The sequence below is a fragment of the Dermochelys coriacea genome, chromosome 8 (assembly GCF_009764565.3).
Source record: "Dermochelys coriacea isolate rDerCor1 chromosome 8, rDerCor1.pri.v4, whole genome shotgun sequence".
Classification (NCBI taxonomy): domain Eukaryota; kingdom Metazoa; phylum Chordata; order Testudines; family Dermochelyidae; genus Dermochelys; species Dermochelys coriacea.
Genome location: NC_050075.1, coordinates 74,994,346 through 75,009,768, shown reverse-complemented (window position 1 = coordinate 75,009,768; position 15,423 = coordinate 74,994,346). Strand labels below are relative to the sequence as shown.

At 44.4% G+C, this 15,423-nt stretch overlaps 1 protein-coding gene across 4 annotated transcripts in view; it reads right to left on the bottom strand.

The window, feature by feature from the left end:
- Window positions 1-15,115, bottom strand: part of DIPK1A (divergent protein kinase domain 1A) — a 40,791-nt gene extending 25,676 nt beyond the window's left edge. The window contains exons 1-2 of one of the 4 annotated variants that reach the window (XM_038412392.2): window positions 6,758-7,548; window positions 6,059-6,280 (exon numbers count right to left, since the gene is read on the bottom strand). Coding sequence is in view for 1 of the 4 variants with exons in the window: in XM_038412388.2 (XP_038268316.1) it covers window positions 14,664-14,717 (54 nt within the window). In the remaining 3 variants the exon portion in view is untranslated. Of the gene's footprint in view, window positions 1-6,058; window positions 6,281-6,757; window positions 7,549-14,663 lie in introns of those variants that run through there. The other 3 variants (XR_006273961.1, XM_038412388.2, XM_038412391.2) reach the window with 3 other exon arrangements.
- Window positions 15,116-15,423: the final 308 nt, after the last annotated feature.

Below are 15,423 nucleotides of genomic sequence, written 5' to 3'. Positions count from 1 at the left end.
ATTTCATGTTACAGCAGTCTCAGGTGATGACCCAGAACGTGTTGTTCATTTTAAGAACACTTTCACTGCAGATTTGACAAAACGCAATGAAGGTATCAATGTGATATTACTAAGGATAGATTCAGCACTCAACCCAAGATTTAAGAATCTCAAAGTGCCTTCCAAAATCTGAGAGGGACGAGGTATGGAGCACACTTTCAAATGTCTTAAAAGAGCAACATTCCGATGTGGAAACCACCACCAAAACCCAAATCACCAAAACAGAAAAATCAATCTTCAGCAGGTGGCATATGACTCAGATGATAAAAATGAACACGCATTGGTCTGCACTGTTTTGAATCATTCTCAAACAGAACCCATCACCAGCATGGACGCATGTCCTCTGGAATGGTGGTTGAAGCATGAAGGGACATATGAATCTTTAGTGCATCTGGCACATAAATATCTTGTGACTGTCTGTAACAGTGCCATGCAAACACCTGTTCTCGCTTTCGGGTGACACTGTAAACAAGAAGTGGGCAGCATTATCTCTTGCAAATGTAAACAAACTTGTTTGGCTGAAGTAGGACTGAGTGGACTTGTAGGCTCTAAAGTCTTATATTGTTTTATTTTTGAATGCAGTTTTTTTTGTACATAATTCTACATTTGTAAGTTCAACTTTCGTGATAAAGAGATTGCACGACAGTATTTGTAATGGGGAAACTGAAAAACACTTTTTAAAATCAAAAATAAATGTAAAAATGAGCCCACCATATTCAGTGTTGTAACTGAAATAAATATATTTGCAAATGTAGAAAACATCCAAAAATATTTAAATAAAAGTTATTCTATTATTGTTTAACAGTGCAATTAATTGTGATTTTTTTAAAATCACAGAATTAATCACAATTAATTTTTTAATTGCTTGACAGTCCTAATCAAAATGCTTCAAATGAAATATTAGTTCATTAGAAAATTCACTAGAGACCTTAGTACTGTACCTCAAATTGCTCCTCTGAAGAGTTTCTCTCAATGCTCTTTACAATTTGGTTTTCCCTACATTAAGAATGTTAGATCCTGGAATACCTTTAAAAAAAAAAAATCTGATATTTGAGGTCCAGATAACATTTCAAAAGAAATGGGTTCTCTATTGAAAATTTATAGGGACGACTAATTTTTTGTTAAATTATACTCTGAGTGAAGGACTTCATCATTCCTGGTCCCCTCCAAGTTTTTAATGTGCTTGCACCACTATATTGAATTAAGACTGAGCATTTAAAAATGCATTCACATTAAAAGGCAAGATAACTCTGCCAGGGAATTATTAGATCAGAACTATACTGTAAATTCTGCAAGGCCAAGAAAAGTTGGGTGTCAAGGTTCCTTCCCCACTCTGAACTCTAGGGTACAGATGTGGGACCTGCATGAAAGGCTCCCTAAACTTATTCTTACCAGCTTAGGTTAAATGCTGCCACCATCAAAGTGCTACACAAAGAACAGGGGAAGCGCCCACTTGGAAACGACTCCCCCCCAAAAACATCCCCCCCCAAGCACTACACCCCCTTTCCTGGGGAAGGCTTGATAAAAATCCTCACCAATTTGCATAGGTGAGCACAGACCCAAACCCTTGGATCTTAAGAACAATGAAAAAGCAATCAGGTTCTTAAAAAGAGAATTTTAATTAAAAGAAAAATTAAAAGAATCACCTTTGTAAAATCAGGATGGTAAATACCTTACAGGGTAATCAGATTCAAAACAGAGACTCCCTCTAGGCAAAACCTTAAATTACAAATCCCATGTCCTCAGGTAGAATTGGACAGATAATGGATAAAAAGGAAAAGTGGGACAGGGATAGGGCAGCAAGGATAAAAGTTTTAGGGGGAAGGGGCAGGGAGCAATTGATAACAGTAATAGTGTCATCCTCTATGGACCAGTATTGGGAAAGGATGAGGGCACTGTCAGTGGATTTCCAGATATTTGCCGACTCAGGAATCTGGATTCCATTCCAGGCTCTGGAGGGGAAACATTCTCTAGTGGGCATAGCCTCTTCTGGCTCCTCATCCCAATCCTCTCACCTAGCTCCTCAAGCTTCTCCACCCCCATCCTTCTCTCCAGAAACCCCTACAGTTTAAAACCCATTCTCCTTGCTCAGCCATTTCTAATCCCCACCCACTTGTTCATAGTCTGTTTGCTCAGCCAGTCCCAGTTTTATCCTTTCCTGGCACCTTGTCCAATCTGCCTGTCTCCTGTTACCCCATCGGCTCCCAGTCCCCCACTCCTCATCTGAGTTCAGTCTTTCCCCCCAACCAATGGCTCCTAGTCCAATTCCCTACCCATCACTTCCCCACACCAACTCCCAGTCCCAGTCTTCTTCACTGCTAATTCTCAATTTCCCCTATCTTTCCCTCACCCCTCAGTCTCTAGTCCAAGTCCTCCCCACAACCCTCAGAGGCTCTTTGCCTCGATCAACTCCCATTGCCGCCCCCTGGTCTGGCTCTTGACCACTCTGCATTTGTATCAGGCAGCTTCCTCTTCCAGATAGTCTTGGTGTCAGCAGGAAGGGACTGGGAGAACAGGAGACTCTTTCCCTGCTCTCAGTTCAGGTGCTTGGTCCCAGCTCACACAACCCAGAGCTACAACTGAATGGAAAAGTCTGCTGAGCTCCTGGCTTGAGCATGCAGATAGATATTTTAGCTGCAGAGTTCTAGTAAGTCTCTAGGAGCATGTGCAAGCTGCAGTTTTTCAAAATTAGGAAAAAATAATGTAATATATTAGGGGACCGATTTTTCAATTTTCTTTAATAATGATATGCACTGTGCACCAAATATTGCCTCTCATTTATGTCCAAGATCAAAAAGCCAAACTTGAGAGGAGAAAATGCAGAGTGGAAGCACTGAATCCCAATCTTAGTTCCCCTATAACTGCAAGAGTTCACATTCAATACATCTTCAAATAATTCCAGCTGCGGAGGGGTCTTAGCACAAGATATAGGGGTCAACATTACACATTTTACCTAATGACCCCAATTCCTTATGTCTCTTTACCAGCTTTGGGCTGGATCCTGCAACTTCTTGGCAGGAAGTTGAGAGCCCAACACAAGTTCAGTTGTTTAGTCACTCTCAGCACAGAATACCGGCACAAAATAATGTTGCTGTTGTAGCACTACTCTCTAAAAGTAGAGAACATAGCCCCGTTTAAAAAAAAAAAAAAAACCCACTTATGATTTCAACAAACTTGGAGGGAAGGGTACTAACTACTGAATCAGCAACACCATTTCTTATAACAGTTTGGTTTTTCCTTGAAGGACTTCCATCCAGATGTTGATCAGGTATCCCTGTTTAGCCTAAGCCCTGGTCTACACTACAAATTTATGTCAGTGTAACTACATCACTATACCCCTGAGTTATGCAGTTATATAGATCTAACTCCCAGCATAGACAGTGCTATATTGACAAGAGGACTTCTTCCATGCACATAGCTACCACTTCTCAGGGAGGCGGAGCACCTATGACGATAGGAGAAGCTCTCCCATCAGCACAAGTAGTGTCTTCACAAAGTGATACAGCTCCCCTGCTGCAGCACTGTAAGTGTAGACAAGCCCCAAGAGTTTGACTAAAATTACAGCTCAAGGATGGCTACAAGCATACACAAGAGATTTAAACATTCAGTCATAACCACAAAAGGTAGACCTAGGAGGGCATCAGACTGGTCCAAAAATAATTGCCTATTGACTGAACAAACTATTTTAAAGCACTAGTGTATTAGAACAGTAATAAAAACAAAAAAGGAAAGAATGGAACCATAGTGCAAACAAAAAGGTAAGCTGCTGACCACATCAGGGCATTCTTGTTGGAATATTTGACAATTAGACAGTGGTTAAACAACTTAGCGGATGTTATTTGACCAGATAGTTCACTGTCTTGTCACACCTACCTCAGTCAGTACTACATCTAACATTTTCAAAGTTGCTACCAAAAGACAGGCACCTAAATAAAAGTGGCTTGAGCTTTGATTGTGCTGAACTCCTACAGACTTTGGTCAGAGCTCAGCTCCTTTGGCACTCAGGCCATTTTTATTAAGGTACCTAAATATGGCCTGAGATGCCTAGAGTTAGGCACCTAAGCCTGACAATTTTGGTCTACGTTCTTTGCTTAACAATGCCAACAAAGGATCTGCAATCAGTTTAAGTCACCACTCACAATACCATTTCCTGAGATCATCTCCCTAGATGAATCATTCAATCATCATCTTTGGCCTAATATTTCTGTAACTAGTTAGAGTACCAAAACAGAAAAAATGATTTTGTTTGCCTTTGCAATCAAAGTAGAAGGTATCATAGCATCAGAGAAGTGGTACAAGAAGCTACATTTTAGAAAAAAATGAGGTATTTTGACGTTCAGTCCACACAATTAATTGTCATCAATAGTTTACTTTATGGGATCGGTTATTTGATAGGAATGAATTTCACCATTCTTAGCAAGTTACATAAAATCTTTTATTTAAGGAGACCAGCTTCCCTCAACCCCAAAATTCACTCTGGTAATACATGTCTCAATATTTATAATGAACAATATTTAGCTTTTGTCTATACTCTTTTCTCTATTGTTCCTTTCCAGGACTTAGTTTATAATGACTTGTCTTCACTGCATTGTTAGCTTGAGTTGGTACACTTGAGCTGGCCTAACTCAAGTGAGAGCAGCCATACTGCAAAGGCAAGCTTGAGCCACCTTCCAGTTCAACACTGTTCACACTGTAGAGTACTGATTCAAGTGAAGGCACTTGCCTTCTTGGGACATACTCCTTGGTTCTCAGCACTGCACTATTCTGAGCAGCTCCTTTCAAACTTTCACTGTGTATGTCAGAAAACTGTCCATTCTGATCAACTTGGTGCAAGTAGTGTTCACCCAGCAACCTACTGCAGTACACCACTTCTACTTATGTTTGTTGTCTGCATTCTGGTGGAAAGCAATGGATCCCACTCAGAATGATGGGTAGGATCCATGGCTCTTACCCACCCAGCTCCTGGTTCCCCTGCAATCTTGGAGTTGCAGGAGGTGGCTGATGTGCTCTGTATCAGTGTTCCTACGTAAGACGTAAGACGGCCTTCTCTGAATTTGCATTTATTGTTATGGTAATGCCAAAATAAAATTGTGTTAAGTACTCCTCTCTTTCTAGTGCAAATCAAAACTCGCAGAAACAAAGGGATTGAACAAAGATTATTTATTCAAACTAAATAATACTATCAGTATATCTGCTTTAAGCATTTAACAATGCAACAATGAATATCACTGTCAGTGGAGCCAATTTAACTTTATTACTCTGCATCAGTGCACTATACTAATCAGTCCAGCTGCTTAAAGCAGATGTGACGTGCACAAGCGGTACAGTGCTTGTCATAGGTACAGGAAGTGCATATAGTCATCACCCTGCCATCTCTGCACAGAAGTAGAGTGAAGAGGTTAAACTTACCATGGGCACTTACTTCCATGCACTGAGTAACCCCTGCCAGGCAGAGGTCACTGGGAGCAGCTCATGGTATTATGGTTAAGGCTGCAATTTAGTCATGGAAGTCACAGATTCCGTGACTTCCAAAGAGCTCTGTGACTTCAGCCAGCCCCGACTGGGAGCTGCAGGGTTGGTCCCCTGCTGCCCCTGCCAGGTGGATCCTCCACAGGTTCCGGCTGTCATGGGTGGCACCCCCACAGCTCGCAGGCAGAACCTCCAGAGTTCGGAGCCGCCAGCGGAGGGGACCCTGCAGCTCTCAGCCCAACCACAGCTTCCCAGGCTCATTTTATCATGGATATTTTTAGTAAAAGTCAGGGACAAGTCATCAGCTTCCATGAATTTTTCATTATTGCCTGTGACTTTTACTAAAAATATCTGTGACAAAATCTTAGTCTTAATTATGGTTCATGGCTGCAAGATTAGGCTAGAGATGAACCTGGGCAAATGCAGTGGCCAGGCTGTTCTGGCACTTACTGACCATAATGCCTAGAAGGCATACAACCATTTGGTATGGGTTCTCCTTGTGTTTCTGCTAGCAGTCTTGCTTGCACCTGGCCCATTATGGGCAACTTACTCTGCCACCATGCATTTCTCCCTCTCCAACATCATCTTAGCTGCAGTCTGGAATTGCTGTTCCTTCTCCAGCATCTCCCTTTGAAGCTCGAAGAGCAGGTCAGACCTTCTGCCCAAGTCCCTCAAAAGGTCCTCCTGTGTTCTCTACCTTCTGCTTCTAGATTTTGGTGCTGATAGTCATTGGCCTTTGGGTGGGAGGCTGGACTGCACTTATGCAGAAGGGCTGTAAGGCAAAGAAACAGTACATAGCTTTACTGTGTAGGGTAAAAAAAGGAAGAGAATCTCCCCTTTATCTTTCTTTGTCACATCAAGATATTAATTGAGAGAAGTGAAGTGAAACTCTTCACTTTGCTAAATTCTAGTGTTCTTGAAATGGTAGTTTGTTCCGCTACATTCCCTGCTGTGCTGGATGGACATTACTGGATGCCAGATTGGGGGGGTAGGGAAGGAAATCATGGTTTCCTATGCCCAGCAAGAAACGCTGAGGCAGCATTACCTAAAACCTACCCTCTGCATGTTGGGGATGGTGAAGGTAATGATAGTTCCCACACCCCAAAGGGACTCTTCAGATGGCATCTCTTAAAGGCCACCCTCCACCACATAACATATCCTTGTATAGATTGGTGCTACAAAGGTAATAACAGGTCCCTTGTGTCATATCCTCCCCCCCAACCATAACAATGGTCAATCAAGTCCTTACCTGGCTGAAGTAATGCTGTTTCAGCATCTTCTCCCCAGACTCTTGGTCAAGGATGGAGTGACTGTGGCCCCTAGCATTGGTTCTGCCTCACCCGAGAGCTCCGCAGCCAGAAACAGACCCAGCTCAGGGTCCTCCATGAGGAATCACTCATGAACTTCTCAAGAGGCCTTTGAGCTGCCTAGGTATAGAGCTGCATTCTGGCAATCACCCAGTCAAACTGTAGTCAAGTGAGCTTGCCAGGGTTTCACTTAGTCATTTCCCAGCAGTACAGTGACTTCAGGGATTTAATAGCTGAGCTAGAACAAATGCTACAGGTGCAAAGGGCCACATGGAAGACTGGGTCCAAGTATCAAACTGAGTATTAATACACGGTAGATAATGTCCAATCAAGATACAAGGGGGGGACAAATAACAATTAAGCCTGGGTGGAAGTTTCAGGAAGGCATGGGGGGGGGGGACTTCATGATTCTTAAATGGACTGGACTGTAAGCAAAGTCCTGATTGCATTACTATGCAAACTTCACCTGCACTCAAGCTTCAACCCATCCATCCCAACAAGCCACCGGCATCTACCTGAGGCTTAATGCACCACTTACTTTAGCTAGAGATGTTTATGTGCAGACCTGAGGCAGGTAAGGGACAACATTCAAGTTATTCTTCAAGATAACAATGCAGTGAAGACAAGCCTCTTGTTTTGTTTTTAAATTAGAACTTCAGCAATATTAACACAAGTCAACTAAATATCTATATACAATTGAAATGTAATCTGTACTGATGTCAATAGGACTAATCAGCTGAGTAACTGCTCACCAGTGTAAAGCTATCTATACACTGTGAGCTTCTTCAGGGTATAGTCCAGGGCAATTCTGTTCAGTACCTGGGATCTGGGTTCTATAGAATACACAATAGCAATAGCACACATCTGCCCAAGAGTAAGATTTCAGTTACTCCCTTTAAACTCTATTGCCCAAGTTGGCCAGAAAAAAAAAAAAATCCAACTTATTTCTAAGTGTCACCACTTCCAAACACACACATAGCACAACACAAGAAGCCTGGTTAGTAGGAGAGGTTCAACATGCACTTTGGAACTTAACGTCACTCACTTTAGTTTTGCAGTTCATCTTTAACTTAGTCCTTTACTTTAGATATATTTTCATTTTAACAGACCGAATGTCCTCCATGGCAGGGCATCTGTATGAAACAGCTGTTCACACAACTCTGGGATCAATATGGCTTGCAAACTTTTTTTTGGACAAGCAACTTTAGGCAGGATGCCAGAGTAATTTACAGCAATTAAACAAAAAAGAGATGAAGGATTCTCTTTGGAAGGACTGCCGTTGCAGAGCAGCAAGTCCGCAGATAACAGGATGCTGGGAGCAGTGTTTGGCTGGAAAGAAAGGTACTCTTGTTCTACCACAGAAAGACCCTTTCTTTCCCTGGATTTTTTTTTTTTTTGAGTGACTCTTTTGCTGCTTTGCAATTAGTTTAGTTACCCTGCTCTTGATGTAACCTTTTATAATACCTACAGGAAAAAGTGTCTAAGAATGATTTCATCAGATCCTTAGAACCTAAAGCAATCCCAAAAAACTGCCTTCTTGAAGCCTGTTACAGGTTTCTTCACTGCAAAACTCCCCTAGACAGAGAAGTTCTATATAATTCAGAAACACTATATTTATTGACAATTCTTGCAAGACATATTTAACATGCTTTCCTCAGTATTTTCCCCACACAAACTGTGAAAGTAAGATTGGCACAACTGACCAGAAATTACAGCAAGTGTAAGCTAGAGAAAACCTCTGCCTTACTTTTCTAAATAAAACTTAACCAGGTGAACAGCTACAGGATTTTCTCTTTTGTTTGCTTAAAGGTTTTAACATAATGGCTGATCAACTGTAGAACAGAAACAGAACTAAGCCAGAACATAATTTTAGAAAATCTGGTAGTGACTGAGGGGAAAAAGAAGAACGAACCTAGGTTTTATGGAAAGTTTGTTTAATATATTCACTGTGTAGATGATTATTCATACAGATAGTTTTCTAGAATATTGCCACATGTCCACATGAAATCTATGAACAATCATTAAATGATTAGGACTCTGGGAGGGCAAGAATTTTGAGATGAACTAGAAAGGAAGAAAATAATTCAGAGCCAGCAAATACCGTTTCTTTCCTCCACCCTACATTCTCACCAATCCTCTTGGTCTTGGACATGAGCCAGGGAACACAGGCATGAAAGAAGAAGCTTGACACACCTAAAAAGGCATATACACAAACGTCTTGCCATCACTTTTACATTCTACTAAAATGTGTGCTGCATGATGATTATACAGTCATCCCTTGGGATGCATATCTGGTAAAACCACTTCTGGCAAAATTCAAAGCTGGATGATTCCAGAGGACATGGGTAATAGCAAACTGAAAGATATCAGGACGAATTATTAGCCAGTTTTTCTGTAACTACTTAAAAATTTCTTATAGCAGAATATAAAACAACATGTATCCCTTTAGTTAATTCTACGAAGTGTTTTACCACCATATTATATAATCTTGTTTAAATAAACTACATAGAACACAGGTCTCAGTTCTGTACTGCAGGTTCCAGCTAATGTTTACTATGCTTCCAGCTCATTAATATTGTCATTTGACCACATTAGGAATTTCCTTTTGTTATCTGCTCATTTCTATTTTAAATGATTTATAAAGACACAGTATGTTTCAGCCAGGTTGTGTGTTCACACCAACATTTGGTGTTTGTGAATAATGGAGAACTTCAACTGACAAGGCATGGATGCATTCACGTTTTCTCTAAAAATGGTAAACATATACATTAGACTCTACGATGATGAATGTCTTGAACTATTTATATCTTAAATAATCACCAATTTGAGGAACAAACGAGAGATGGACATTGTACTACAGTAAAAGATAGAAAAACAGGATGTTCTCTCATAAGTAAAGAAGATAGAAAATAAATCAAGGATTAAAAACTGAGGGAAGTCAGATTACTGTAATTTTCTGCTACCAGTGACTTTTCTGATTGCTTGCACTTGAGATCTTTTAAGACAACAGGCAAATTTGTGCCTCACAATATTATTTAAGCTTGTAGGAATGCACATGATAGGACTAAAAAATTCAGCACAGTATTACTCTTGGTAGCTGATACATTTCCAAGCATGAAAAGCTCTTCTCTACACTACCGTTGCCACACATGAATCTACTAATTTGTCAATCTCTTCAGCCTCACAATACAGTTATTCTAATTAAAAGACTTGCATGTAAACTGGCTGCTCTTAGGAACAACCTACATCAGCATTCCCCCAAATTTTTGGGAGCTAAACCCCCTTTTCTTCAAAATAAAGGGAATCAGACACACCCATGAGTGTTTGATGAGCGGTAAAATAGTTACCAGTGTTAACATTTAATTTACTGAGGTAGCATCCATTGAAATGAACAGGGCACTTCATACTTCAGAGACATTGTTTCAGGCTTCCTTCAGACTCAGGCAGACATTCCTTCCGATACATAGTCCATGTAACACACAGGTCAAGTTTTTCTTTACAACCATAACAACTAGAGACTTGGGTTTTAAAAAAAAAAAAAAAAAAAAAAAAATCGAGTAGGAGACTTGAAATCTGAGGCTCTAGAGAACAGAGATCTGTCAGTGCCATTCTGGCTAGTTATTTGTGCCTCCCCAGGGGAGATATACCCACACTTTGGGAGATACTGCTTTTGACTGTTAGTAAGGAGGATAAATAAATAAATAAATAAATCAGTGAGAGATTCTCTTCTGAAGCCAAGTTCCAAAAGGGGAGCAACAAACAAGACAGTTCTGGGTCCCAGATTCTGAGGGCTGGTCTATACTGTCCCAACACCACTGTAAATTACTGCAGCCCAGGGCTGCTCTATAATCCCTAAAGGAATAAATGCTAGTGGAGAAGCACTATAGAGCCACACTTGATCCCCCAGTACCTCTGCCAGGCAGGGGCAGCGAGTTGTATGGGCCCGTGGTGCCCGGCTCCAACAAATTCAGAGCCTGGGGGGCCCAGCTCCACCAGTGTTTGGGGCCCGGTCTCTCCCCCAGCCCCGCCTGCCACCCCCGCATGCCTCCCCCAGAGCGTCCTCTGGCCCTGCCTGCTTCCCCTGCGTGCCCCCCTCCCCAAAGCATCCCTGCCTGCCCTGGGCAGCGGGTGGCTGCCCCCTGCAGCTCCATGCTGTGCTCCCTCGCCAGCTGTGGCCAGCTACAAGGGAGCGGCACTGGGGGCAAGATGAGGCAGCTGCTGTGCATGCAGAGGGAGGAGGCGCATGGCAGCACCCCGCCAGGCAGGCGACTCTGAGTCAACTCCAAGGGGGAGGGGGGCTTATCTTGGCAGGACCTCCTGAGCAACAGCCTGGGGGGCTTGGGTGAGTGTCAGGGAGGGGTGCCCTCCCCCCCAAAGCTCACTGCTGCCATCAGAGAGAGGGCTGGGCTGGGGGGGTGTCCTCCTCTCTGGCCCCCACCCCAGCCCTGGGACAGCCTGCCTGCTGCACCCCAAACTCCTCATCCCCCAGCCCAGCCCCATGCCCTGCACCCCCCGGTCCCAGCCCAGAGCCCGCACCCAAACTCTCCCCAAGCCCACACCTCTCCTCTACCCAAACTCCCTCCCAGAGCCCACACCCCCTGCCACAGCCCAGAGCCTGCCACCAGCATCCAAACTCCATCTCAGAACCTGAATCCCTCCCACACCCAAACTTCCTCCCAGAGCCTGCACCCCAAACCTCCTCCCGCACCCAAACTCCCTCCCAGAGCCTTAGGCAGGGGTGGGGGAGGACCCATTCTGGGCACCACCAAAAATTATACAAACCTGCCTCCCTATGCCAGGGTTGGGAGGAGCCTGCTCCGATGACTTTACAGCAGCCAAGAGATCAACCCACTCCATCCTCCTTGGCCAGGGGTATTATCAGCCAGCTATAGCCAGATTTGAGCCCCTTTGTACAGCCTAAGGTGCACACAATAGCCAGATAAGAATAGAAATTTTGGCCTAATGTCTATCTGGTTTACACATTAACCAAGAGTAAAGCGTTTTGACTTGCATCCTCATTTTTACCAAACTTTGAGGGCCCAAACTTGCTACAGGAGCTAGATGTTAATCAATTCCATTTTCATAGTTTTTTAAAGAAGGTGGTACAAGAACCAATGAAGTTGGGAACCACTAAACTAGGCAATAGCTTTCTCTCTTTACAATAATATTCCCTTTCGGTCCTCCACTGCTATGTAGTATTGCTATGTGTTGTTTAGAATCTTCCAATCTCCATCCCAGAAATAAACTACATGTCAATAACGGGTTAAATGAACTCTTTATATAAAGTCTGATGAGCCCTTTGGGATCTTTAGAAGGAAGAGCTATACAATGTGGGAACACCACCACATAACGACAAGTAAAGCCAACATATTGACAGCCACCTGCCAATTCTACACATGCATCGAGTGGTAGAAAGCACATATCATAACACAGCAAAATAAATTCACATTCAAAAAGGCCATCTCATTAACCCTCTAAAATCAGAGCCATAAAAGAGTCTTTCAGAGGCATCAGTCCTAAAGTCAGAATGGCTACTACTTTTCCTTCTTTCCCCAACAAATATAATAGGAAACCAAAAGAAAAAAAAAATTGTTCCAGGGATCCCAATGAGAAGTTCTATCAACATTCTGACTCGTGTTTTCTGTACATTTCAGAATTACGTCTCTGCAAAAGGTGATTTCAAAAGCCAACGTCTTCCCATCCCAAGTCCAGTGTGGTTAGATTGAGTTATATTAGGGTAGAGGAGGCAATTAGTTTGGAGGGTACTAGCTAGGAAGCCTGTACAAGTGTCTGATTTTTTAACTGTATTTTACAGCACATACTTCAACAGAAAGTTCTTAATAAATAGTTTAAGGATAACCCTTCCCATTTTAAATGCAAATGTTATTGATAATATTGCAGCTCAAACAACAACAGCATTAACAGAAGTCAATACTATCCCTCCACTCCCAATACCCCCTATAAAGGTCTAGAGAAAGGGAATTCAAATGACAAGAGACCTGAAAATACTTTAGTATAAGGAGATGAAGATGGTGGTTTAGGACTACCAAGTTTAAGAATGAGGAAAGAGGTGATGTAAGTGAATAATAGGACAGAGAAGATCAATGAAGTGCTCCATTTACCCTCTCTCAAAACAGAAAAAGCAATGGACACCCACTGAAATGAAAATGCAAATATGAAGCAGATACAAGGAATTTCCTCCCCATATGCCTGAAGACATTCCTACACTGAGCTCATAGTCTGTGGATTTCAATATGAAACTCCATGTCACAAGGTATCCTTAAGGCAAAGAGAATTTTCTACCAAAAGATCTTGTTTTGCTTTACAAATATTGTTATTACCCTAATTTTACAGATGGGGAAAATGTATGCACAGAGAATGAATGTAATATATAATCATAGCATACATTAATGCTGCCTACACTACATACACAAGGACATGCATGTGCACACATGCAGGGTGAAGCATCTGTTGTATATACAAGAGATACAGTTCTTCCCAACAAGAAATACAGATCCCTTTAAAATGGTTTGCTTTTAGGGTAGATGTCTCAAAAATGAACCATCTTGTTGCCCATATAAAGAATTACATTTAGTCTAAACTGTTACTGAATCCTGTCATCTTCTTCTCAATGGAATGGATGTCTGTAGAATTAAAAAAAGGATTAACATGAATACAGTGGTGGCTCAAAGTCATGGGTAAATAGGATGGGTGTAGCTAGCCATTTGAACCGCACTTTGGAACTTGTTACACACATTAGTCCACATGCCAGCCTCTTTCTCTGGTTTCTGATAATCCCTGTAAACAGAGATGACTTTACACACTACATGAACATCAACATTTCAGTGCTAAAGAGAGTTGGTTAAGGTAGTTGATTAGAGACCTATGACAGTGTTAGGAGACCTGATGAAGAACCAGTGAGACCAGCCATCAACATATACGATCCCCAAAAGTAAATACAGAGAGAGATTTCAGAGTAGCAACCGTGTTAGTCTGTATTCGCAAAAAGAAAAGCAGTACTTGTGGCACCTTAGAGACTAACAAATTTATCTGAGCATAAGCTTTCGTGAGCTACAGCTCACTTCATCGGATGCATTTGGTGGAAAAAAAACCACCAAATGCATCCGATGAAGTGAGCTGTAGCTCACGAAAGCTTATGCTCAGATAAATTTGTTAGTCTCTAAGGTGCCACAAGTCCTGCTTTTCTTTTTAGAGAGAGAGAACGCGCGCATGCTGTGGGATAATACACCTGCATTAACCCGTGACTGGCACATGACACTAGTGCTGATACTTCAGTTTAGGGGCTGCTATTTTAGGTTCCCATTTTAGATCTTACTAATGAAGTCTCGCTGCCAGGTCCAGTTGCCCCGCCACACTACCGGTCTCACCCCCGTGATGTCTAACTTGCCAAGCGGCCGAGGCTGCTCCGCATCCCACCCCTGGAAGCCGCCCAAGCCCGGCGGCCAGCGGCAGCGCCCCCGGCTGAAGGAGCGAGGGCAGCGGGCTGGCGCCGCCCCGCTCAGCCTGACACGCGCGGGTAGCTGCGCCCACGCCAGGCCGGCCGGGGAATGCCCACACCTCTGCGCCGCGCTCAGACGGCAAAGGCAAGAGGGGCCGCGACGGCAGCGCCCCTGCGCAGCCAGCGGAGGGGAGCCGCGCCGGACCCCCCCGAAGCTTCGGGGGGGGGGCTTGGCACGTCCTTCCCGCCAGCCTCGGCTGAGGTGCCCCGTGGGTGTGCCTGGCCTTCCCCCCGGCGCCCGCCCCGCACATCGCCCCCGGCCAGCCCCCTGCCTCGCCCCACAGGCCGGCCGCGACCCCGCGCCGGGGGGCGGCACGCTGCCGGCCTACCTGAGCGTAGAAGGGTTTCCTGAGCCAGGCCCCCGGGAAGACCCTCCTCGCCATGGCAATGGCACATCCCCGCAGCGGGCTGCGCTCAGAGGCGGAGCGGAGGCAGCGCTTCCCGCCCCCCCCGGCTCCCTCCGCTCGCGCCGCGGCGCCGGGAGAACGGGCTGGGGCGGGGGCCGCTGCGGCCCTCAGGGCAGGAGAAGCAGGTAGCGGCTCCGTCCCCGCTCCCCTCAGCGCTGACGGCTGCAACAGCAGCAACTGGCAGGGCAGCGCGGAGCCTTAAAAGGCGCCCGGTCAGTGTCTCTGCCGACACAGAGCGCCCGCGCCGCCTCCTCAGCTTAAAGGGGAAGTTGGCCGCCCCAGCGCCGAGGGGGAATAACTCCCCCCTCCCCACGCAACAGCCTAGTGCTGAGCACCCTCCCAGTACGTGGGGCAGTGACACATACACCCCCCCCCCCGCAGTCACGGGACCCCCCTCCCAGTCACGAGCCCAGATCCACGCCCCCTCCCCCCAAAGACCCTGGTGCAATGCTGTGAAGCGAGGCTGCCCCGCTCCCCCAAAGGCCTAGAACTACAGAGAGTAGCACCCAGATCTGGATTTAGGATGCTGGGCAGTGGGCACCCTCCCAGAGTGGTTAATTTTCCTCTAATCTCTCCTTTCCCTTCCCTCCACACACATGCTTAGACAGCAGCAGCAGGTCTAGTCCCAGCTGGAGCTGGTCAAATAAGGAAGGAAGTTAGTACTAGTGTGTCTGATTGTACT